At 36.0% G+C, this 24,830-nt stretch overlaps 1 protein-coding gene across 1 annotated transcript in view; it reads left to right on the forward strand.

Moving 5' to 3' along the window:
• FSTL5 (follistatin like 5) overlaps nucleotides 1–24,830 on the forward strand; it is a 312,282-nt gene that overhangs the window by 147,570 nt on the left and 139,882 nt on the right. Inside the window, exons 4-5 of the mRNA XM_075029092.1 lie at nucleotides 2,303–2,499; nucleotides 14,768–14,888. Coding sequence (XP_074885193.1) covers nucleotides 2,303–2,499; nucleotides 14,768–14,888 — 318 coding nt within the window. The remainder of the gene's footprint in view (nucleotides 1–2,302; nucleotides 2,500–14,767; nucleotides 14,889–24,830) is intronic.

Consider the following 24,830-nt stretch of genomic DNA (forward strand, 5'->3'; position numbering starts at 1 on the left):
TAAATTTACATTACTTTGTATAATCTCCCATGGAAATCTTTGTACAACCCATGCAAACGTTGTCCATATTTAATAAATAATCTTTAATATTCTAATGAACATTAGCATCATTATTGTCTTTGTAGAGTTGAGAACCTATACTGAATTCTTGATCAGTCATTAAAGTGAGACACATTGTCGTGTGCCTCAAGGAAAAAAAAACAATTGTCAGTGTGACTTTTTTGTTAATTTTGCATTTTCTTTTTCTAACTCAGACATGTAGCAACTCATCAAAAATACTGTGACAAATCCAGGATTTAACAGATATTATTAAGAAATAAACTGCTTTACTTATGTTGCATACTTCTAAGGTAGAAATATCTCTTTTCAGTTTTAGAATTGCAGAAGGAGAACTGTTTGATTAAAAATAATTTACAGGTGATAAAATCTGGACATAGTAACTATGTCTGAGCAGCATAGTATCTAAGAAATAGGATTTGTCTTTCCCCTCGCACCAGGAGTAAAGGTAAAATGGTGTTAGACTTCAGCTGCACCAGAGTAAAACCAAACTGTCTCCCTCCGAGGATATCACAGCCAGAAGAGTTGTGTAGGGGAGACAAAGATGATACTTGTTTTCCTGGCCCAGTCTTTTGGGGTTCACCCAAGTGAATTAGAGTATATTGAAGTTAAGTCCTCTCTTCCTTCACCACCACCTGGAGCCTGCATCCATTCAGATGCAAAGCTTTGCTCACTGCAGCTCCAGAATGGCTAAGGAATAAATATGTTTCCATTAGACCCCTGAAAAAACAGTCACATAGAACTCAACTCTTACAAATTGTACGTCCTCAATCTCCATGCCTCTGGCAGGTGAGCACAAATATGCAAATACTACATGTAGCTTAGGCTGCCAGTTAAATACAACTTGGTTTTGTTTATTTCTGTTACTTCAGTGGGATTTTCAGATAGCTACATAACAGGCAGTGGCTTTTAGAAGAAAAAAAAAATAAAAATGCTAGAGTGGTTTTGATTTCTAAAAACATTTTGTTTACTTCTACATTTTAATTTCTATTGTAGAAGTCCTTCTCTTCTAGATCTGAGTCTTGCTAGGATAGTGAGAAGCATTTAGGAAGTTTTTTCTCTCTCTGCCTTAGGAAATGGTGATGGAGATTTACATAGTAGTACAGTCACCAAATAATGCATATACCATTAAATACACCAAAATAAACTCCAGTGTCATACATGTAAATTAGACATTTCTTAAATTGGATCCACTTGCAAAACAAAGCAACTTCCTAAGCAGTTTCTGTGAGGTAAATAGTTGTTCCTCATTAATAATTGTATCTTCATCATAGCATCTAAAAAGAAGAATGGAACATAGCTTTCTTTGCTAATCAGCGTATTGCTCTAGCCTTGAATTCACTACTTGAATCTAAGTAGTAGCTAACTGTAAATACAAATTTGTAAGATACATGGTATTTTGCTGGTCCACATTGACATACATCATCAAAAAACATTTGAAATACTAAGGTTATCTTAATAAAAACAAAAACTTCTAAACTGTGTCTCTGTTCAATTTAAACTATACAGCAACAGATATAAAAGAATACCAGACATACACTACATTGTACCTTGGTTTAGAATAAGTAGTGACTGTAATCACTATACATAGGACAGTTGCTGTAGCAATTTCCTCTTTATAGAAGACTTTAAAATTAAACAAATAAACTAGATCTTGTCAAAGAAATCCTTTCTTTTCCTCTGGTAATCCCACCTTCTCTTGTTCAAATAAGTTTGGTCTGTCCAGTAACTGAAAAGGTAGAGCTAGCTTATGAGCACTCAAATGTAATTTCTACTTTCTGAAGTCAAATATTATGAAATATATTCTTTATAATGTATCATTTTCTATTATATTTGCAGATTTTGCTGCATGTGTTACATTGCAGTATTCACATTATGAAAGTTAATACAAAATGCTTTACCAAAGGTAACATTTTAAAAAATCTTCAGATTTTCTAGAATGATATAAATGAAAGAAGTACAGGCTTGGAAACTGTTAAAACTTTCCTTAGTTCCCACACACAGAAAATTTTGTATACAGAAAGTATCTAGAAGTGCAATAATTTTTTGACATTAATTTGAAGACCAGACAAGGAAATGGTATGGATCAAACTACTACAGAACAAATTCTGTACCTCATAAAGCAACCTGGTTGGTACTGTTATAAGAAGTTAATACTCTCTGCTTTTCCCTTTTTTTTAAAAAATTACTTTTAAACTCTTAATAAGAAATCAAAATAATCTTGTGTTGTGTATTTTCTTTTCAGGGGATAAATGCAAACCTACTGAATACACCCAAGTGAAAAACATGTTATTGGATCTACAAAATCAGAGATACATTGCACAATCAAAAGATAAAACCATTGATGAGAAAATGGCTTTAAAGAAACTTCTTGTAGATCAAATGTTTAATTATTTTGATTCAGACAACAATGGACTTGTGGACACTAATGAGTTATCTCAGGTAAGATTTAGATTTTGTTTCCATTAGCACAGTAGCTATTCAGTTCTCTTTGTCAGAATCTACACACATAGAATATTAAGTCTTAGCATGCTTTCACTTTAGAAAATATATGTGAGTCTCTGAGGTGGAAAGCTTAATTCAAGGAGTTTTGAAAACCTGAATTATTCAGAAATACTGCAGTGATTATTCAGAAATTTGAATACAGTGCTGTGGGATATACCTTAAGGGGTTAGAACACTATAGGTTGCTTTGACCATGAGTTGTTTTATTATCCACAGTGTGCTGTCATAAAGTCCAACTGTATAGATGTATTTTAGAAGTTGAAAACAATTAAAATCGTATTTCACTTCTGTCATATTAAACAAGTATTATTGCTTTACACAAGTTAGGGCTGGAGAAGTACAGAAGTCATCTTCGAAAAAAAAGTTCATGGTAGTCTCTAAACAGCAAGCTTGAACTAATTACATATCTAAACCAATAACTGTTGCTCTGGTAGGCATGACAGCACTAGCTTTAATCTACCTAGAAGGATTAACTCTATTATGGCAAATGTACTTTGATTTACTAGATAGTGTAGAAGTCCATGCTTGAGAAATGTAATCATGGCTGAGCTGTGTTAATGAGTCTAATACTAGGAATCCTATGTTTTAACTTGTGTGGCAGTGTTAAGAAATATTTACAAGTGAACATATAATACCTAAGGTGTTAGGCTGGAGTTATCATTTCCATACAGTTAACTTCTAAAATTTTAGTGGCAATTTCCAGGACCAGAGGCTGCATGCAAATATAGGCATAATTTCAAATAATAATAAATCACCTGTTTAAAAAAAAAACAACAACAAAACAATTTAAAAATATTATTTTTCTGTACTTTATAAGATTGGGTTTTCCTGCTGGTTTTTAAACTCTTTCAGAAATTCAGCTCTCAAGAGAATTTGGTGCATGTTTATATTTTACAAATAATGCTTTTTGTGTGAGTATACTATATGAATACATAACAGATATAGATATGTTAATTATATTTAATGCTTATAGATATATATCACTAACACTTGAAACAATGTGAGAGTGATTAGTGCATTGGTTGGCAGTCTAAAGAAACTGAATTTTAAATCCTTCTTTACTTTACTACTTGAAAATAGCTTGACTTTGTTGCCATAGACCTCATGTAACTACTGAAAAATAGTTGAACACTTTCGCCACTACAAATCCATTATCTAATTAGCAGTGAATCATGCTCTTTTCATTAGAGGAGCAGGATTAAAGTACTACTGCTGAAGATCAGTATCAAAAATATTTTGCAGAATTTCCAAGTTTGTATAAAGAAAAGATTATTCTCTATTCAGTTGCTACACGTATACTTTTCCTCTTTCCATTGTTTATTTGTGGTGTTTTCAAACATTCTATACATACTCTTCCCACATACTTTTTTCTATAAAAATGAATTTATCATGGCAACTATAAAGTAATGCTTTTTCACAAGTATGGAGACAGGTCAAATAGCCTTAAAACTCAAACATGGTGCTTTGTGGTTTTGCTAAAATTCATTGCAGAAACATAAAATGATTCAATCTAAAGAATAATGTAAAATAAGTTCATTGTTAGTGCTGTGTGGTTTATTTTTGTGTGTTTTGCAAGAGACACAATGAACTAACCTGTTGCCCTCAGAAATCATTCTTTGGTCAGTTTGAACAGAGAAGAAAAAAAAGAGAAGCTATACCTCTTTCTCATGAAGCCTTCTTGATAGCAGAGGCTTCAGCTGAGAACCTTTGTCTCTCTCTCATATGACAAAAGGAAACACTGAATTGCCTTTGCGAAACAGAATAGCGTGCAGCTTTGCAGTTAAGAACACAGCTCCTGTATAATCTCAATCTTTTCCTTCATCTGATGAAGGAAGATTTTAGCCTGCATATTTACTGAAAACAAACCAAGTATGTGACTCAGTTCTCTCTGAAGACTTAAAACAAGACAACAAATTAAAAGTACTCAGAGCAATATCTTCAAATGAAATGCATTGTTTTTCACAGCATTATCTCTGATTGTTGAAAACTTGACACTTTTTTTCATCCTCCTGTGGTTTAGCCCAATGAATGTTTTTTGTTCTTGTTGAACGTAAAAGCTTGATAAATCAAGATTGCTTTGCAAGGTGGGATTAGACTCTTGCTCTCTTCTGCCCTTAGTGTATATGATAGCTATCAGTATTTCTAAAAATTGGAATTGGTGTAGTAGGAGAAAAGAAACAAAAAGACCTCATCTTGAATACGCTATCTAGAAGGTACTGATTCATAATGCGAGAGGTCCCTGCCACTGAGAGAATGCTGGGCCCATTAGCTTTCTTGAGAATGCAGTTAGTGAGGGGGAAGGGGGGTGGTAGTGGAACAATGTTAGAAAGGTCTCTGAACTTCCCCAGGGCTGAATGGGTGTCTGTTGGGTTTGCATAGCAAGCTTTTGGTATTGGGGGGATAGGGGGTGGGGGTGGGGTGGCAGCTTCTATGAGAAGCTGCTAGAAGCTTCCCTGATGTCCGACAGAGCCAATGTCAGCCGGCTCCAAGTTGGGCCCACCACTGGCCAAGGCTGAGCCCATCAGCGATGGTGGTAGAACCTCCAGGATCACATATTTAAGAAAGGGAAAAAGTTGCTGCACAACAGAAACTGCATCTAAAGGGAGGAGTGAGAACATGTGAGAGAAACAGCCCTGCAGACCCCCAGGTCAGTGCAGAAGGAGGGGGAGGAGATGCTCCAGGCGCCTGAGCAGAGATTCCCCTGCAGCCCGTGGGGAAGACCCTGGTGAGGCAGGCTGTCCCCCTGCAGCCCATGGAGGTCCACGGTGGAGCAGATCTCCACCTGCAGCCCGGGGAGGACCCCATGCCAGAGCAGGTGGATGCCTGAAGGAGGCTGTGACCCTGTGGGAAGCCCACGCTGGAGCAGGCTCCTGGCAGGACCTGTGGATCTGTGGAGAGAGGAGCCCACGCTGGAGCAGGTTTTCTGGCAGGACTTGTGACCCTGTGGGGGACCCACACTGGAGCAGTCTGTGCCTGAAGGTCTGCACCCCATGGAAGGGACCCACGTTGGAGCAGTTCGTGAAGAACTGCAGCCTGTGGGAAGGACCCACGTCAGAGAAGTTTGTGAAGGACTGTCTCCCATGGGAGGGACCCCATGCTTAAGCAGGGGAAGAGTGTGATGAGTCCTGCCCCTGAAGAGGAAGGAGTGGCAGAGACAGTATGTGATGAACTGACCCCAACCCCCATTCCCCATACCCCTGCGCCGCTGTGAGGGGAGGAGGTAGAGAAAATTGGGAGTGGAGTTGAGCCCGGGAAGAAGGAAGGTATGGGGGGAAGGTGTTTTTTTAAGATTTGGTTTTATTTCTCATTACCCTACTCTGATTTGACTGGTAATAAATTAAATTAATTTTTCCTCAAATTGAGTCTGTTTTGCCCATGACGGGAATTGGTGAGTGATCTCTCCTTGTCTTTATCTTGACCCACAAGCTTTTCATTATGTTTTCTCTCCACTCTCCAGCTGAGGAGGGGAGTGATAGAGCAGCTTTGGTGGGCACCTGGTGTCCAGCCAGGGTCAACCCACCACAGGGAAACATTATTGTGCTCTTGAAAGTGTTCTCAGGATTAGGAGAATTTTTCTCACCTGTGCTCACACAATACAGCCAGAATTTTGAACTCTACAGACCTGTCATAAATAATAGTGCCTGTCTGCATTTTAAGTTTAATCATATTAAGGCAATATGAAAAATAACATATTTGCTGTAGAAAACAACAAGGACTCCTGAAGTTAATTTATGTTCACATTAATATTGAGCTTCAGTTTTTAGTGCATCTTAAATTTTACATCTCCTCAATCTTGCTGTGCAATGAGTGCAATCAGGCTCTTGGATTGCATTTTGTTATCTCATAGGTGTCCATATAGTCATCCTACCTAATGTAAAATTGAAATGAATCATCTGGGGATTGGAAATGGTGACAGCAACAGTCCAATTTTTATTGATGTATTTTGGATCAGAAATGATAAGGTTCTTGCATTTGCATCTTGATGAGAGAGAAATGAATATTCCTCTCCAGAAGAAGAAAAAATAGGGCTTTTTATTAAAAAAGCTATTTCAAATAGTGAGAAAATTTTAATAAAATATTTCAAGTATTATAACAATAAATTAAAAATTGGCAGGCTATTATTTTTTTTTTCTTTTATTTGAACAATTCTGGTAGCTGGGTATAATTTTTTTCATGTCTTTGTAGTCTAATACAGAATTACAGTTAAAAAATAATTATAAGTCTGTTACACACTGTAAAAGTCAGACAAGGTAGTCTGCAATGAAGATAGAAAAGTGGTGGGGTTATGTAGCTCCATGCAGGCTAAGTGAACATTTTTGTTCCTATATGAATTCTTCTCTGAGTTCACTGCTGAGCCTAACTCTTAACGTTCTACTTTCCAAATCCTATATTGGCAAGTGAGATGTGGCTGGATTTTGAAAGGACTTATTGATGAAGTTAACCTTTTAGACCATTCTGTTTTGAGAGGTAGGTACTAATCAGAAAGAGTATCTACCCTTCCAAAAGGGTGGACTATGAAATAGGCAGAATTTTCATCATCTTCATCACCTCTGGTATAACATAAATGCAACATATCTGCAAGATTTCTGATAAAGTGGGGTGGTTCCTTGAAGAGTTTGTTTTGGTTTGTTTTTAAAGCACTTTGAAAGAATTCAAATGAATCCAAAATAAAGGAAGATAATTGATTCTTCTGGTTAACTATGAATATTCAGTTGTTAACAGACTCACTTGTTTATCTATTGTCTTATGCAAAACCACAATGGAATTTAATACAAAGTTATAAATGGAATGTCAGTGTTTCACTGTAGACTACTCGATTACTCTATATTGTTGTTGCTGTATAGAAGAGAAAAAACATCAGAAGTATTATGGGGAGACATGGGAATAAAATGTGTTTTTCCACTGATGAATGCAGTTAGTCCTGTATGGTGCAATTGCCATTTTATAAACAGTAAACCTTTTCTGGTTTTCATCAGTGAAAGATACATAAGCTCTGAGAATACTTCATTTTGCTCAACAGCGAAATTCAAGTTCCTTCTGTGTGTGAAAGTGAAATAATCTATACTTGATTAGACTTAGAGCTGTTTTCCTTGTATTTATTTCTTATGCTAGTGAGCTAAGAAAGCAAAATTTTATAGGAAAGGGAAGTGACACAGTCTAAAAGCAAGCTGAATGTATAATATTAATTATAAAAAATTTTCCTGTTCCTTACTTCTGCATTTTATTTTGATGTGTTCTCAGTGTCATTTAATTCCAGTTAGTGAAACCAAACAAAAACAATTAAGAAAGAGCAAATGAACTACTTACTCTGAGGAAACTGTACTAAATTAATCATTGTTTCAAGGAATGATAAGTGGAAGTTATGGGAACTACTATAAGATTAAATATGCCATTTTCACATATCAGTTTAATATGCTTCAGTTACAGGTGACATCAGAAATACAGATTTCTCATAAAGTGTTATGAACCTTTGAATAGTGTCACATATCCATGTGTGTTTGTAGATAAATACAGAAGTGTGGGTACGTGTATATGTATATATAGCATCTTTACATAAGCATCAATTCAGAAGTTCTAATATAAAGTGTACTAAAAAATAAGCAAATTAAGTAGGAAATTAAGTACTATTGTCTATAAGGTAGGTATGTGTACTTGCCTGTAAATCTCAGGAATATGCCACACCTTAGAAGAATACACTCTCTGTAGATGAGTAGAGCTGTATCTATAAATGGCTTGGTTACTATATATTATCTTTTTAAAAAAAATAATCTGAAGGAATTATACACTTAATTAGTTTGTTTAGTACAGCGTTATCAATTCTTTTAATTTCCACAAAGTTATACTGCTGTGGAAGATGGTGGAACAAGGTAATTGAACCCCCTCGTGCAGTCAGAATTAATTTGGAGCACAAGTGCCCCAGTGTTTGGTGTTTGATGTACTTTAGATCATGCACTGAGTGATACTGTTGTGATGAGAGATACTTGCCTTTAGCAAAGGTGACCACACATTAACTGAACCATCATGTTCGCTGTAAAGGAAGTTTTTGTTTGTAGTTTTATTTCTGTAGCATTTTCTTTGGGGAAGTACATAGAGACCATCAAGCACAGGCAAGCAAAAATCACCGACTAACAAAATTATTGGTAAGGTGGACTAATAAAGGAAATGTTGTGTTATTTGTGATCTAGTTTCATAACTTCTGCAGACTTTTCTTTGTGGCTGTCTGTGATGGGTTGACTCTGGCTGGACGCCAGGTGCCCACCAAAGCCGTTCTATCACTCCCCCATCCTCAGCTGGACAGGGGAGAGAAAAATATAACAAAAACTTGCGGGTCGAGATAAGGACAGGAGACATCATTCACTAATTACCGTCACGGGCAAAACAGACTCAGCTTAGGGAAAATTAGCTCAATTTATTACAAATCAGCCAGAGTAAGGTAATGAGAAATAAAATGAAATCTCAGAACATCTTCCCACGACCCCTCCCTTCTTCCCGGGCACAACTTCACTCCCGGATTTCTCCACCAAGCCCCCCCAGCGGCACAAGGGGGACAGGGATGGGGTTTACGGTCATCACACGTTATTTTCTGCCACTTCACCTCCTCAGGGGAGGACTGATCACACTCTTCCCCCGCTCCAGCGTGGGGTCCCACCCACAGGGTCAGTCCTCCACGAACTTCTCCAACGTGGGCCATTCCCACGGGCTGCAGCTCTTCACGAACTGCTCCAGCATGGATCCTTTCCATGGTGTGCAGTCCTTCAGGAGCACACTGCTCCAGCGTGGGTCCCCCACGGGGTCACAAGTCCTGCCAGAAAACCTGCTCCACGGGCTCCTCTCTCCGCAGATCCGCAGGTCCTGCCAGGACCCTGCTCCAGCGCGGGGTTCCCACGGGGTCACAGCCTCCTTCGGGAACCCACCTGCTCCGGCGTGGGGTCCTCCACAGGCTGCAGGTGGAGATCTGCTCCACTGTGGACCTCCCTGGGCTGCAGGGGGACAGCCTGCCTCACCAGGGTCTTCACCACGGGCTGCAGGGGAATCTTCGCTCCGGCACTTGGAGCATCTCCTCCCCCTCCTTCTTCACTGACCTTGGTGTCCGCAGGCTTGTTTCTCTTACATGTTCTCACTCCTCTCTCCAGCGGCTGTTTCTCACTCTCCCAACTTTTTTTTCCTTCTTAAAAATGTTATCACAGAGGCGTTACAACTATCACTGATTGGCTCAGCCTCGGCCAGCGGAGGGTCTGTCTTAGAGCCAGCTGGTATGGGCTCGCTCTCTCTCGAACACAGGGGAAGCTTCCAGCAGCTTCTTACAGAAGCCACCCCTGTAACCCCCCCCGCTACCAAAACCTTGCCACATAAAACCAATACACTGTCACAAATTAAATGGAAATGAGTGAAACAATCTATTCTGACATGCAGTTTGTCATTTTTAATCAGATTACCTTTCCCAGTCTCCTAAAATTTAGAGTAGTACTGACTATATTCCTGAGAGTTTTTGAACTTAGCTAACAGTATGCTGTTTCATGGGAAATAAATAATTGTGTGCTATATCTTTAAAAAATAGAATATTTTCCAAATACAAATCCCTCCTCCATGTTTCAAAGACCATTCAATTCTCAAGGATAAGGCTCATAGTTTAGAAAAGCTATATTTTTCACTTGAAAATTTAGTTAAGTTTCTACATTTTCAGTATTTATGGGGTTTCACAATGAGCCATAAACAGAACAGCAGTTTTGCTGTATGTCTCACCTTTTACCTGTTCACGACATGTAATACTTTACTGTCTTTATGAAAATGTAAAGTAAAATTTGTGAGCATAAATATTTGTGAATATTCTCTGGTACAAATTTTCAACTCAGAAGTCTGAAATCAAATAACCCCATGTATGACTTGTATGGCACAATCATAAAATTGCACAGATTATCTTATTCGGGCTTTAACCTTTATAGTAAGAATTTTGTTTCTAGCATGTGACTCACTAAAAACTTTGCCTGTTTCTATCCTGCCTCCCTAACTAATTACTGTCTGTTTAGTTTAACCAGGGAGTAGACCAGCTGGGTTTAAAGAATTGGCTCAAGAATCAGTTTCCTTGAATTTTACTCTTCTCTCCTCCATGGACAGAGATTAATAGAATTTAAAACTTAAGGCATGCTGTTAGATCATCTATGATACACCATCATCTATTCTAACTTGTGTATCATAGACATGGAATTTTATTCTATTTATCCTACACTTTTAATTAAAAACCTTAATGTCTTGCTTTTGGCTGAAGCAAAAAAGCTCTACAAGGAAGTGTGCAGCTTTGATTTGAAAACGTCAAGGAGAACATCCCAGGATTCAAGGTTAAGTGTTCCTGTAGCTTTTCGTTATTGGTTTCAGAGGTGTTTTTCATATTTCCTGTCCTATTAACTTTTGTTTGCCAAATTGAAGTGTCCATATTTATTCTTTTCCTCTGTGAAAGTACCTATTGAATGTGATATGGTCAATTCTTAGTATCCTTTTAACTGACACCCCCCCCCCAAAAGAAAACCACCAAAAAAACCTCAAAGCCAAACCCCCAAAACCTATAAAGATTGATTTTTTTTCATCTCTCTTATTGTAAAGTGTTTTCAACAGGCTTCTCATTACTTTTATGGATCCTTTCTAACTTGAGAAGTTCCCTTCTAGCTTCTCAACATTAAATTTTAAAATGCGCAAGTCAAAACTGAATGTTGTGTTTCAATATCAGTCCCACCATTGCCTTTCTACCCTGAGTTACCTTGTTACACTTCAAAAAGAAATACTGCTTGGTTAGGCTACAGAATGATCCTGGAATTTGAGACTTCCTTAGCCACAGCAAATCCTGCTTCTTTTTCAGATAAATTGCTTTCCAGGGCCCATCCTCATTAAGGTATGGTCTAGGTTCTTATTTCTAGATGAATGACCTTATATTTGGCTCTATGAAAACACAGATCCTTTTCCTGAAAACATGTAACTATGTCATCCATTTCATTCCATAAGCTGCCCTGTCCTCCTCATTATTATTCACCTCAACATTATATACCATCTGCCAGTTTTCTTTTTATATTTATTTTTAAATTATCAAAAAGGATTGGGATGAGACCCAGACTTTCAAAATCCCACTGGATTTTTTCAGCCATTGATGATTCCTTACTGATATCTATTTTTTAGGTTTTGTAATTACTGACATTATTATTTGTGCAGTATATGCCTTATTGATACTGCATAGTATTATTTTTCTCTTGTAATGATGTGGGATGTGAAATTAAAGATACCTACAAGAAGCTATTAAGTTTAGCAAGCTGCCTTTGTAAATTAAATCCCTTACATAAGTAAAAGAAAATTAAAAACAGGGTTGTCTGACAGGCTGTATTTCCTAGAAGATGGTGTTAAAATGTGATGTTGTGACAGTATTTAGAAACAAAAAATATTCACAGTCTTTATTTGTGAATTTCACTGTTTATTTCTTGAACCAATACTGACATTTTTTTCTTGCCCTGTTTGAATATTTGCGCTGTGTCATTATATGCCCACTTATGGAATTTCACTGATATGTCAAGATCTGTTAAAAGGTAATGTCAATAAGAAAAAGGTCTCCTCAGCCGGTGAGTTAGGGACCCTTGTGAACAGGCAGTTTGATCATGATGATTTTAAAACGCTTGATGCTAACATGAGTTGCTAAACAACTTCTCCGTTGGCTAATGTCTTGGTAAGTAGCCAGCTTTGCTTTGCTAGAATCTCATATAGGTTGTAATTTAATATTGCAGTCAATCTGATCTGACTGCAGGCTGCTACAGAAACAGGTAATTTTTCAAAAGCCAAATTCCGACACCCTAATACCTGTTCTGAGTCATACATCTTGTTATAGAATATTAATCTCCCACCCCTTCAAGAGAAAAAAAACAACCAAACAAACAAAATTTCCACAAAGATTAACTTTACTTTTGATCAGAGGGTTGATCTGATCCACAGATCACATTGCAGAGTTGGGAGATGGCTAGATCCAGCACAGGAGAATTCCTATTGGGTAAAAATTAGAACAGCTCTTTTAGTAGCAAATCACAGATAATTAAGATTAATCATTACATGAAATCACTTCTGTACCTTCTAAAATCTGTCCTTATGGACATTTTTGGAGGGTTTATAAAAAATGAGTGAATTTTCCAAAGAACTCTAAAGTATATCGCCAGCATAAAGATGTATATATATAAACAAACACTGTAATCAAAATTATGGGTTTACTGAAGATAAAAATTAAATAATTGCCAGGAAGATAAATCATATCCATAGCATCATTCTTGGAAATATCTCAATCTTTCCGGCTATTTTTTTATAATTATTATTATTTTTAACAAAATTGACAAATTATAAATGAAAAGCATTATAAGACAGATTTCAACTCAAAGGATTGAAGCTGAGAACACTAATATGCAATTAAAAATGTGGTACTATAGTGGCAAGTGTTGGTGGGCTTTAACAAAGGTTTTATTGCACCACCTTAGGTGTAAAGTTTAATTCTTTTTCGTACGATTGAAGCTAGCAGGAACAAGCGTTTTAAACTATTTCAGACCAACTTTTATGAAAAACAAGCAAAGGAACAATGCCTCTCACCCTAAGTGTTTCTTTTTCATGAACCAACTGTGATTTTCAGCACATTTCATGGCCTTGAAATCTCAGAGATTTCTTCTAGACTGAAGTTTTCAATACACACCATTATATCTTTAGTGCTACTTGTATAACTACAATGGGCTTAGAGTTATTCATTTTTTCCCAGGCTACATTTTTGTCCTTTATGTACCAGCTGTAAGATCTCCACAGTTTCATTTTTTCTTAATTCAATTTAATGTGAACTTAATAAACAGTCTTTTAAAGTATGAGCAGTAGCTAGCACTAATATTCAGGTAGCGTAGTATGTATCTTTAATTAATAATAGCTAAAGCTGGTTTTGTGGTGATTTTTCTTTGTGAATGGTTTTCATATTTTCTAATGTACTGACAAGGTTATTATCTTTTATAATGCTTTTATATTAATATATAGAAGATAACTTCTGGTAGGGTAAAATGTTTGTGTCCTTTCTCTTTGCTCTAATGCTCCCTTTATTCTCTATTATTTATTTAGATATTTTGTATTTACACAAATAACTGAATGCATTCCTTTCAATTCCTGCTGATTCCTTTGCAGAGCAACTGAAACACAAAAGCCTTTGTATCCTCTGTTTTGCAGAAGCTATCGTATGATAATACAAATGTAATGGTTTTGCAGTTATTTTGGGAGACAGGTAGAGGGTAGGAAGAGTAATTATTTTTACAAAGGAATTAACTATAATTATATTCATTTTTTCTGTGCCTGGTACAAAACTTTAAACTGTGCAACATTGCAACACGGGGTTGCATTAGGTTTGGTTCTTTCAGTTATGTGATAGTGTTTTTAATACATGCACCTTGCAAAATGAGAATTCTGAATGCTTGTGGTTATCAACCTCTTAAAAATTCCTTGGATGGAATCAAGGTAGATGTCTACAACGTATATGGACTTTAAACCAAAATGGTGCACAAATTAAAGAACATTTCTCTGGGAGAAGTTCATTGGAGTTAAAAATCTAATAGCTATTAGCTACGATCTATTTACAAAAGCGTATGTGCCCCCATTGAGACAGAAGCCTTTTCAGGTCAGCTACTTTTATAACAGGTCTTTGGGAAGATAATAGGCTTGTCAAAAGCCTGTAAGAAGTTGATACAATTAGGAGGGTAATAGGAGTTTATTTTAGGTATTTTTGAAAATGTCTGAATTTGTTTTTTGTGGTTAGGAATTAGACTGAGAGAAAAAAGGCATTATGTCATGTGTACTTGGGAAATTATTATCTAAAGTATATTTGAATGTTTCTTAATCACCATTCCTATACATGTAAAGTAAAATCAGCTTTAACATTCACAGTGTCTTTATAGTGCTTCTGTCTATCCCCATTATATATATTCTCTATATATTCTCAAAACTTTTGTGTAATCTCAGTGAGTCTGTCCTAAAGGTATTAACTTCTAAAACTGCAATAAATAATTACAAAGTAACTGGAAATCCCTGACTTTACACAGTTGCAGTTCATTGCCCCACAGCAACCTTAAAATGATCTATTAAATGATTATTAGAAACAATTAATTATACCAGAGAACTCTAAGAGCTCAAATGTAATTTCATGGTTATAATTTTCTTGTCAGGTAATAAAACGGGATGAGCTTGGCAAGGATCTGTCTGACTGCTCTCTGTTCGATTTGCTGAAATATGATGATTATAATAGTGACAAGCACCTAGCTCTGGAAGAATTCTATAGAGCTTTTCGTAAGTACAAAGATTACCCTATTCTTCTTTCAGTTTTCTTTTCTCTCTCTTGCTTTGTTTTTCTAAAATGATATTTTTTTATTCTTAATTCTTTATACATCCTGATGCTGAACTTAAACAATGAGTACAATTTTACAGTCATGTAATAGTAGACAATTTCTTAGCAGAAATCAATGAGATCCATTAGTGTCCAGATTTCTGAAGGATTTTGGTAATGGAGAATTACTAAATAATCTTTCTTAATGCCAACATACATTGATAAGTCTGTGTTGCGCACAAGTGGGAAGTAGTGTGGTCAGGATGTAATCAATAGAACCAAAAAAGCTACACTTCCCCACACCCTGTATTTATGCGTGCCCATAAGACCATTTCTGACAAACCCATCAACAAATGTACTACTTCTACTAGGTGCCTTATGTCTTCACAGGACTTGGAGAGAGATATAGATTTGTTGTGTAGTTTTGCCAGATATTTATTCCCTTGAATGCCAAAGGTGACTGAGGATAAATGTGTACAGTACATACAAACATCTTGACCAAACCACTGGGGTATGGGTCAACATGGTAATGACTAGCAGAAAGAAGATAGATGTTGAGAGCTTTTATATGATATGTTAAATGCAGTATAAGATACATCCATACGTTTTGTTATATCCAGATCAGAACTGGTGATTTTTACTCTTAATCTACCTCATATCTAAGACTGAATCTTGAAATCTGACTTTGGTTTCAATAGCCGTTGCTCCACATTCAGCAACCTGGCAGCATAGTAGATAAAGTTTGTGCTCAGCTCTTCCTATAATTATAGTTTGATTATGCATTGGCTAGTCCATTAATGTATCTTCATTTTTTGAGTCATTGCAGCCTGCTGCTTTAGTCTTCTTGTATTTTATCTTTGGACAACTGACAGCTCTCAGCCACTTTAGATGATGTCAAAGGAAAAAAGATCCAAAACTACTTAGAGAGTTTAAAACTAAAAAGTAATGAATGGGTATTAGGAAAAAAATGGCTGCATGGAAGGCAATAAGAATAAACATGAAATTAATCATCAAGAAAGACTGCCTGAAACTTTCCTAGTTTTGCCCATTGAATTCTATTTTTATTTCCCTGAAAGTCTTTCAGAAAGTATGATTTTGTGATACTGCTTAGCTAAACGAATGGCTTACTGCTCCTAAAAAAAACTTGGTCCTGCTTCCTGACATTATCTGACTGCCTTTCTTGCAGTGTCCTGACACTCCTAGTCTCTCCTCTGAGTCACTTAGGAGATCAGGAGATCATCAGAAAAATATTCACCCTCCACATCCCACTCCCAATCCTGTGCATTTTCTGCCAGTTGGGTGACCTGAATTTGACTAAGTGAAGGGTCAGACCATAACTCATGCAAAAGAAGTGAGAGTACAGCCAAGAAGTAAGGGGGGAGAGGGAGAGAATGGAGATGTTAGGACTTTGTGGCAGTGACATTAATTCATCTGTACTAACAAAACACTTGGAAATACCTTTATTTCTTTATTAAATGTTGTGATATAAGTCTGACTTACCAAAACATAATTACATAGCATCTATAGAAATGTACCCGTGCATTATCTACCATTTTATGAATAGATGTTTTACATGTAGATCTTGATTATATGCATAGGTTTGGAAATATATATGGAAGCATGTAGCATCTGTAGCAATCCAAGAGGTTAAAGACATGTTTAAAACATTAGCATGCTGTTTGCAAACACTGAAAGCATGTGTTAATGGAAACATAACATTGTTCTTCCAAATAAGACTTCAATGTGCCTCTGAGGGACTATTTTGCGTAGTTGTAAAACTCCAGACAAAGATAGCTTTTTGATGTGTATTTTTAATGGACTTTTGAATAATGAAGATCATTTCCATATGGTATGTTAAGCATTGCCTTAATATGAATGATAATGGAAACATTAATTTACATAAAGTTAGGAATTATTCAGGTTTCTTTGTTGCAATACAATAGTGGAGAAGACCCTATTTAAAACTATAGGCATATCTTGCAAGATGATTTCTAGAGCAAGATTCATTCTACTATGTAGCGTTTTTTAACAAACTGTCTACATATTCATTACATTATTTAAAAATGAAACCTAAAAAAAAGGTACTAGTTCATTGTATGTTGTGTGCCCGGCAGGCCAAAGGAATGTGACATACCATTAGTCTCTGAAATTAAGGCAAAACAAATACTCTCGAAATAAATTTGAGGATTAACTCTAGTTCCGTTGCATTTGGTTTCAAGAGAGTTTGAATTCAGTCATTGTGACCTATGTCCATAGCATTAATAAAAATTACATAATGCTATAAAAGTATACTAAGCTAAGCAAAACCAAAACAAATTAAATGATAGCCACCTGGTCATTCGGCTACTGCTCTTATGGCTAAACAAGCTGACGCCAAGCTGAAACCAAGCTCTTCACACAAGCCAAGTCAACCCCAGGCAAAGTGAGTGTGACAGCCCCAGTCCAGAGGCCTGTGCTGTTTGTTTAAGGCAAAGCCTGTGACCTGTTACTAGTAATGGCAAGTCTGGATTTACCAGGATACAGAGAATTAATATAGACAGGGAACCAGATCCATGAAAGGAAACACATGCAAGAAGCACTCACATCACATCTTTCATGTACCATTCCACACACAAGTATCTCCTCATTTAAGCATCAACCTATGATAGAATTAAACATTTCAGTTTTCTTCAATTAAGTGAAAAAGGAAGGCTGAAACTATTTATTCCAAACAGAAATAAAACTGGGTTTTTTTCCTGAATTTTCTTTAAGTATTTAATAATTTCAGTTTTGCATTCCAAAGTTATAATTGTGTTATATTGCAATTATATATTATAATTTTGAATTTTTCATTTTGTACAGTATGGAAAAGATTATTTTTTCACCAGCTCAGACACTGTCAAACATGTAGAACAAATCAAAACCAAAATAGGAAGGATTTTTTAAAAAATACTTTTCATAACTATGTAATGAATGAAAGATTATAAGTGAATGGTAGTATTTGCAGTGGATCATCTTCTAAAATATTATGGTTTTATTTGTTATTTAAAGAAGTTTAAAAGACATAACTGTTATTTAAAATAAAAAATGCTTGTAGAATGTTTGACCCCTCGCATGGTCCTCTGTCCATTGAGCTTAACTGTGTTTGTCACTGTTTTTTCATTCTTTTATCTCCACCTTTTTCATCTACATTTAGAACCTAATCTCAATTTAATACCTGCTACTCCCAGTGGATTTGCCTTTATCCCTAATAGCAGTGGAGTGGTGGTTTTGAGAACTATTGAACTCTCCTCATTAAAGTTTGTCTGCCCAACCACTGGAACAAGAGTTACTGACATTTATTCACTCAGAATGGCAGTGGACAAAATTTGGGTTTGTGATGCCAGAAAAATTGATCCTGTTCAGAACTGATGCACAGAATTCAAAGGGGTTGGTTTTGGTTTTGTTTTGGGTTTTTTTTCTTCTTTGTTTCTGTAACTCTAACGAGTTGCTTTTTTAAGTATGGAGAGGGAGTGGAAGAAAGGGCATAAAAGGGAAGCAGTTCTTAATGCCTTGTTTGTTAAGAAAGAGTCATATGAGCACAGAAACGCTAGGACTAGGTGGTGGAGGTAGGGGAGCGGTAATAGGGGTCACAGCACCATAGGTTTTATATGTGGCAATTCCCCAAGGGTACGTTTGAAGCCAGTTTGTACCTAAAGCTACTAAAATATAAAATGTACTATAGATAACAAAATATACTCTTAAGACATATTTGAGTTTGGTGAAGATTAAACAGCTCTTATTTTCTAAATGTAAATGTTCATCAACATCCTGTACTCAGCACTGGATCGTGCTGCACAGAAGAACCTTTGAAAAAAATGAGAAGGCTGGAAAAGGGCTGAGAGAAGGCATTAGGGGTATTTGTCATCAGCCTGTGCCTAGGAAGGGAAGAGTAATAATCAAGCATGCAACTAGCATGCATGTTTCTAGCTGTGATTCCAAATGGTATTTAAAAACACTTGGATAAGACTTTGAGCACAATTGGATAGGATTGAAAGCCATCTTAACTATGCTGTTGAACAACCTACTCCCTTAAAATGGTTTCGTTTTAAAGGACTGGGCAATTACATTTTATTTAAATATGAGTGCATATCTGCAGGATTAATTATGAGTACTGTTTCATTAGCAATTGCAGGTAAGAAATTTTTTTTTTTATTGGCATACTTAATTAGAAATTTTACTGTCATCTAAACATTGTAAATTCAGAATCAAACATGACTGTAGATTGTACTGCTTTATGAAGAGTTCCCCACAGATAACAGCAATTCTAATTTTTCTCTAGTGGTAGAAAATAAACCATCTTAAGGGCAAAGATTAATCATTGCCTGTTTTAAAGGTATTAACATGCACGTAAATATATATCTGTACATATATACATATACATGCTTGCTTGTATTCTGTGAATTACTTTTGACAGTCTCATTTTATCTGACAAAATGAGTTCAAAATAAACAGGATAACCAAATGTGAATAACTGTAATGCAGTGGAATAAAGATCCCTTTCCCTCTTCAGAAGGTCAGATGCTGAGGCAGTAACAAAGAAAGAAAATGCTTTAGAGGGTGCTTGGAGGCTTGTGCCAAGTCCAGGTTCACAAAATGTTACAAGCAGATGAAGATGCTTTCTAGCTTCTGTAGTGTTTGACATACTGGCAGGACTGATGTAGTTTTCTGGGTACTGTTTTCACTTATACTGAGGGGGGGGGGGTGTTGGTGCTGTAGCATCTATCTACTAGAAATCTGTCTACTCAGTGCCATAGCAGTTTAACTAGATCAATGGTGTATGCAGAGAGAAGCCTGAAAAATTATTTCCATTAAGAAGACAAACCAGAAAGTTTAGACCTAGCTAGGTTTTGGGAGCTTGGGAGTGAAGGAATCAGCTGGTTTGGTCCTCTACTGCTTTGGCCACATCATATAAAATTCTGTCTCAGAAGTGATCCAGCTCCTTAGTGTTTTGGTGGTTTGTTTTTCTTTTTCTTTTTTTTTTTTTTTTTTCCTTTCCTTCCCCAGCCAGCTGCAAGCTAAAGGATTTTCTATCAGCAAATGTTTTGGTTTTTTTTTTTAGACAGGTGTCACAGTTTAACCCCAGCCAGCAACTACGCACCATGAAGCGCTCACTCACTTCCCACCCACCCAGTGGGATGGGGGAGAGAATCAGAAGGAAAAAGTAAAACTCATGGGTTGAGATAAGAACAGTTTAATGGAACAGAAAGGAAGAAACTAATAATGATAATGATAACACTAATAAAATGACAACAGTAATAATAAAAGGATTGGAATATATAAGTCATGCACAATGCAATTGCTCACCACCCGCCGACTGATGTCCTGTTAGTTCCCGAGCTGCGATCCCGCCCAGCCCCACTCCCCCCAGTTTATATACTGGGCATGATGTCACATGGCATGGAATACCCTTTTAGCCAGTGTGGGTCAGCTGTCCTGGCTGTGTCCCCTCCCAACTTCTTGTGCCCCTCCAGCCTTCTTGCTGGCTGGGCATGAGAAGCTGAGAAATCCTTGACTTGAGACTAAACACTACTGAGCAACACCTGAAAACATCAGTGTGTTATCAACATTCTTCTCATACCGAACTCAAAACATAGCACTGTACCAGCTACTAGGAAGACAGTTAACTATCCCAGCTGAAACCAGGACAACAGGAAAAATATATGTAACTTTTTCTCAAAGGGTGGCTGAAAGCCTAGGATGATGGAGCCAAACAAAAGCTAGAAATAAGGAATACAGATTCTTGAAAGCTTTATCTTCTGTGAACTAAAACTCAACTGATGTGCTTCCTTTGTTTTTCAAGGACTTTCTTTGTTTGTGTAATGTACCCTATGGTATCAAGATAATTCTGTGTTTGCTGTAAATGCTGTGTCTTTTTTTCTTCTAGTGCTCTTTTCTAAAATAAATACTCTTATGTGTTTTCCTCCTTTAAAGTACCATCTAAAATGAAATTTCAAAGCAGGTGCTTCGGGTGGTCTTCATGGTGGGTTGCAAAACCTCAAGGCATACTACAACCAAGTAAATAATAATAAATTATTCTGATTGAACACTCAGTAGATGTATGTATATGTAGGTACTTCCCTTTGTGATTGTAGTATAAAAATGATGCTAATTTAGACATTTATTAGTAGAACTGATTGAATGCAATGAATACAAATAACAAGTTTATTGTAAATAATAGAACTAAATGCTCTATGTAACAATTGACATCCTGCATAAAATGAAGAAAAAAAATTAGCAATATCTTTCAGAATTGTTTTCTATTGTTAGTGTAGAACTATTTTTGATGTTATCTTATGTGCAACAAAGGGGCCATGGAAGGCCCTCACACTGAGGACTTGAGTGTAAGAATTACCACTAGATGTACAAGAAATTGTCAGAAAGAATTAGCTAGCCAAAACAAAACATGACCTAATTTTATAGTCCCTTCTTCCATTAGTGATGCTTTATAGTTTCACTGGAACTATTTGTTCTCTCAGGTACCACTCAACACTATTAACAATATCTAATCTGTCGTGCAGCTGTTATTCAGGATCATGTGTATTGCTACTGTACCTGCTATTGCTTTATATATTTAGAAGTACCTTCAGTTTTTAAATGCTGTTCAGGTCACAGATATCAGATTCAGATTTCACGCACTCCTTATTGCTGAGGTATTTGTATGAATTAATATATAAACCTACAGTAACAGCAGCTATTACAGAAGTTGATCTGGGTTGAAATTACAGAACTTGTCTTTGAGCTTAGCTTTTAGGAGGAAATGTGAGGCCAGTGCCTAATATGATTGTAAAATGCTGTACTTTGTTTTGTCTTGAATCATGTGGAAAGGCAAGCAGCAGGAAGTCCCCATAAATACAGGGCTCGTTATTATCACATGTGCTTAGTTATTAGATTCAGTCCTCAGAAGTTATTCTAGAACATCATCGCTTTCATTATGATAGCTTTACTTCTATTTTAATTTGTCAAATGCAATTATTACAGGTGTGTGCTCAAAACTCCTTTTTTGAATGTGTATCTTTATTTCCAAAGCAAAATAGATGAGAATTTAACAACAAGAAAAAAATCTAAATATAAAATCTATACTATTCTTTGAAATAAATGAGACTTCCCGTTGGCTTCTAAAAGTTATCCTCAAGTCCACAAAGCCTAACTCAAAAAATACTTATTGAATTTATACTTCCAATGACTTCAGTATGAGGTCCCAAATACTGTATGTGGAATCTTGAGTCAGAGCTTTATAACTATGATGAGTCTTCAATAGTAAAACAGGTTAACAAATAATAAAGATTTTCTGAGGGAGGAATAGGTATTATTCTGTCTCCCACTACCATTAATTCCTTTTCATCAACAACTAGTATGTATTAGATTGTTTCAGAGGGTATTATATTTCAGCACTAACCTCTGAAAATACCAGTTAACATCATATTGAGTAGGCGCTATTGGACTTAGTGGTAATATTTTTCTGCTCAACCTAATCTATCTTTTAAATTCCTACCTGTGCTATGTGTATTTTCAATCTAGAGATTCTCAGCTGGAAAAGAATACAACCTCTTCTGTTGAGTGGGCAGAATTTTAAACTGATCTTTTCAAACAAGTAAATATTTAAGATATTAAATATTGTGTCATGGATTGAAGTAGTGTGCCTGAAATTTCTCACATGCCACTAAGTCAATTCATTCTGAAGTCAAGTGATTTCCAAATCAGGATAAACGTGTTTATTTGGTGCTTACCCAGTAAGACTGTGTGTGGGTTTTGTGGTTTTGGTTTCTTTGTATTTTTTTTTGTGGGTTTTTGTGGTTTGGTGTGGGATTTTTGTTTGGTTTTGTGGGTTCGTTTTTTTTTTTTGGTTTGGTTTTTGTTTTTTTTTTAATATAATAATATATTTTTTTTTAAATTAAAAAAGATCTCTGAGTAAAAAGGGCCCTTTAAAAAAAAAATCTTAAGTGTTGCTGTTTGACAATGTAGAATTCCTCTGAGAAATGCTAAGCTGTTGGTGTATTTTGCCTGTTCAGATCTGGATCAATGTAGGGGATAACTGATTTTAACATACCTTCTTTATAGCATACATTCAAAAGATTTGATAATACACAAATAATGTCACACAGCCAAAGTTTTTTATTCTTTTAAAATTTTGCCTGATTTTTGCCTGCCTTCTGGATAAACACAAAATGAAAGATTTTATCAAGATACTGCAAGATCAGATATTGTACATGCTTGTCATGAAGCTCTGATGAAGTATAATATTCATCATTTTATGTAGCCCTCTACTGTCTCTTCTAGGCTGTAGAATGTTTGCACTAACTTGGGTAATTAAAGAACTGGATAAAAAGTGTCAAAATGAACCAATCGCATTTAAGTGTGAATAAGCTGTTATTTCCTAAGCCCAGATATCTAGAAATGGAGTACTAATAAAATATGATTACACTGTGATGCTAAATAAATGAGATGCAGTTCTGTAAACTTAGAAATTGACCTTTTCCTAAGGCTAGGTGCCAAAGTTTTTTTTCTTCATGTTTTGGGGGAATCAAGTATCAAATTTAAGGCCATGTTAGGTTTGCATGGGTAGAAGAAACACATACTTCACAAGGTCTTTGGCTATCAGGAAATAATGGGGAAATTAGGAGATTTTGTTTATCAACCTTGAGTTCTGCTGACCTTTAATCCCATTAGTGCATTTACCTGGGAACTTTTGCTTGGTTCAGTGATGTAGGTTGCTAGAGATAGCACTGTGAAATACGGGATTGCAGGTTGGAACCAAACGCCTTACATCATTGTTTCAGACAAGAGGATTGGTAGAGATTGACTTGCATAATATTTGTTATTGGCTCAAAATGCCTGAGAATGATGTCTTACATACATTTCAGTGAGCTGATTTCAATGCTATGGAGAATGACACAGAATGTTGAGGAAAAAATAAATACTGAGCAAGTACACATATCTGGTTATGATTAGAGAAGTCCACCAGTAATTGATCTATTAGTTTTTTCTCAGGAATCGGTTATCTGTGGTGAGTTACAGTATTGTTGCAACTATTTTGTTATATTGCTAATTCTGAGAATATTTTCATCTTTGCAACGCAGTGTACCTGTAAGATTAGGCTATGACTGGTGTTCCAACATCCACAAACACCTTTATCTAGATATTGTAAGGAACATTTCAAGGCAAATTTAAAATAATAATTTATAATCACAGTTTCCTTTATTAACAATTTTGAAGGAAGCACTCTTTCTCCATAATGGGGGGGAAGGAAGAGAAAATGCTATCAGAACATAAGGAGTAATGACTCTGCATTAAAGGAGATAATCACTAGCTAAACCACAAGCAAGAACATTAAGTATCTCTACTTCAAGGCAGAATTACTCTTCTGGAACTATAATGAATATTAATAGGTTCATAAAATATTATTTAGTAAGAAAGCCTTGATAACCATTGTATTACTTGTTTCCTTTGCAGCTATGGCATTACCTCTTTATTTGGAATGCATAGCTAAAAATGGTTGCCAATTTCAACTTCCAAAGTAACTGGCTATAAACACTGTTAGACAACAATAAATACTTATTTAAGCCTAATTTCTAAAATATTTTTCAATTTATCATTATATTAAATCTGAATACAAGTTACCTTTCTTTTAAAAAGAACTGAAATCATATTTAGTATTTGACTTCTTTAGGAAACAGCATAGAGAAATCCTTTTCCTCTTACAAAAAACAGAGTGTATTAGTCTGAATTTAAGACATGTACGAAATGTTCAAAGCTGCGTCTCAGATATTTCCTTATGTGCGTAGATAGTTGCTTTATTTTCCATACAGCTGAATGCACCAATTTAAAATCCTTTTAATAAAAAAGGTCATTGCTGCATGTTAAAGTAAATGGTTTATTAGTTCAGC

The sequence above is a fragment of the Buteo buteo genome, chromosome 1, assembly GCF_964188355.1.
Source record: "Buteo buteo chromosome 1, bButBut1.hap1.1, whole genome shotgun sequence".
Lineage (NCBI taxonomy): Eukaryota > Metazoa > Chordata > Aves > Accipitriformes > Accipitridae > Buteo > Buteo buteo.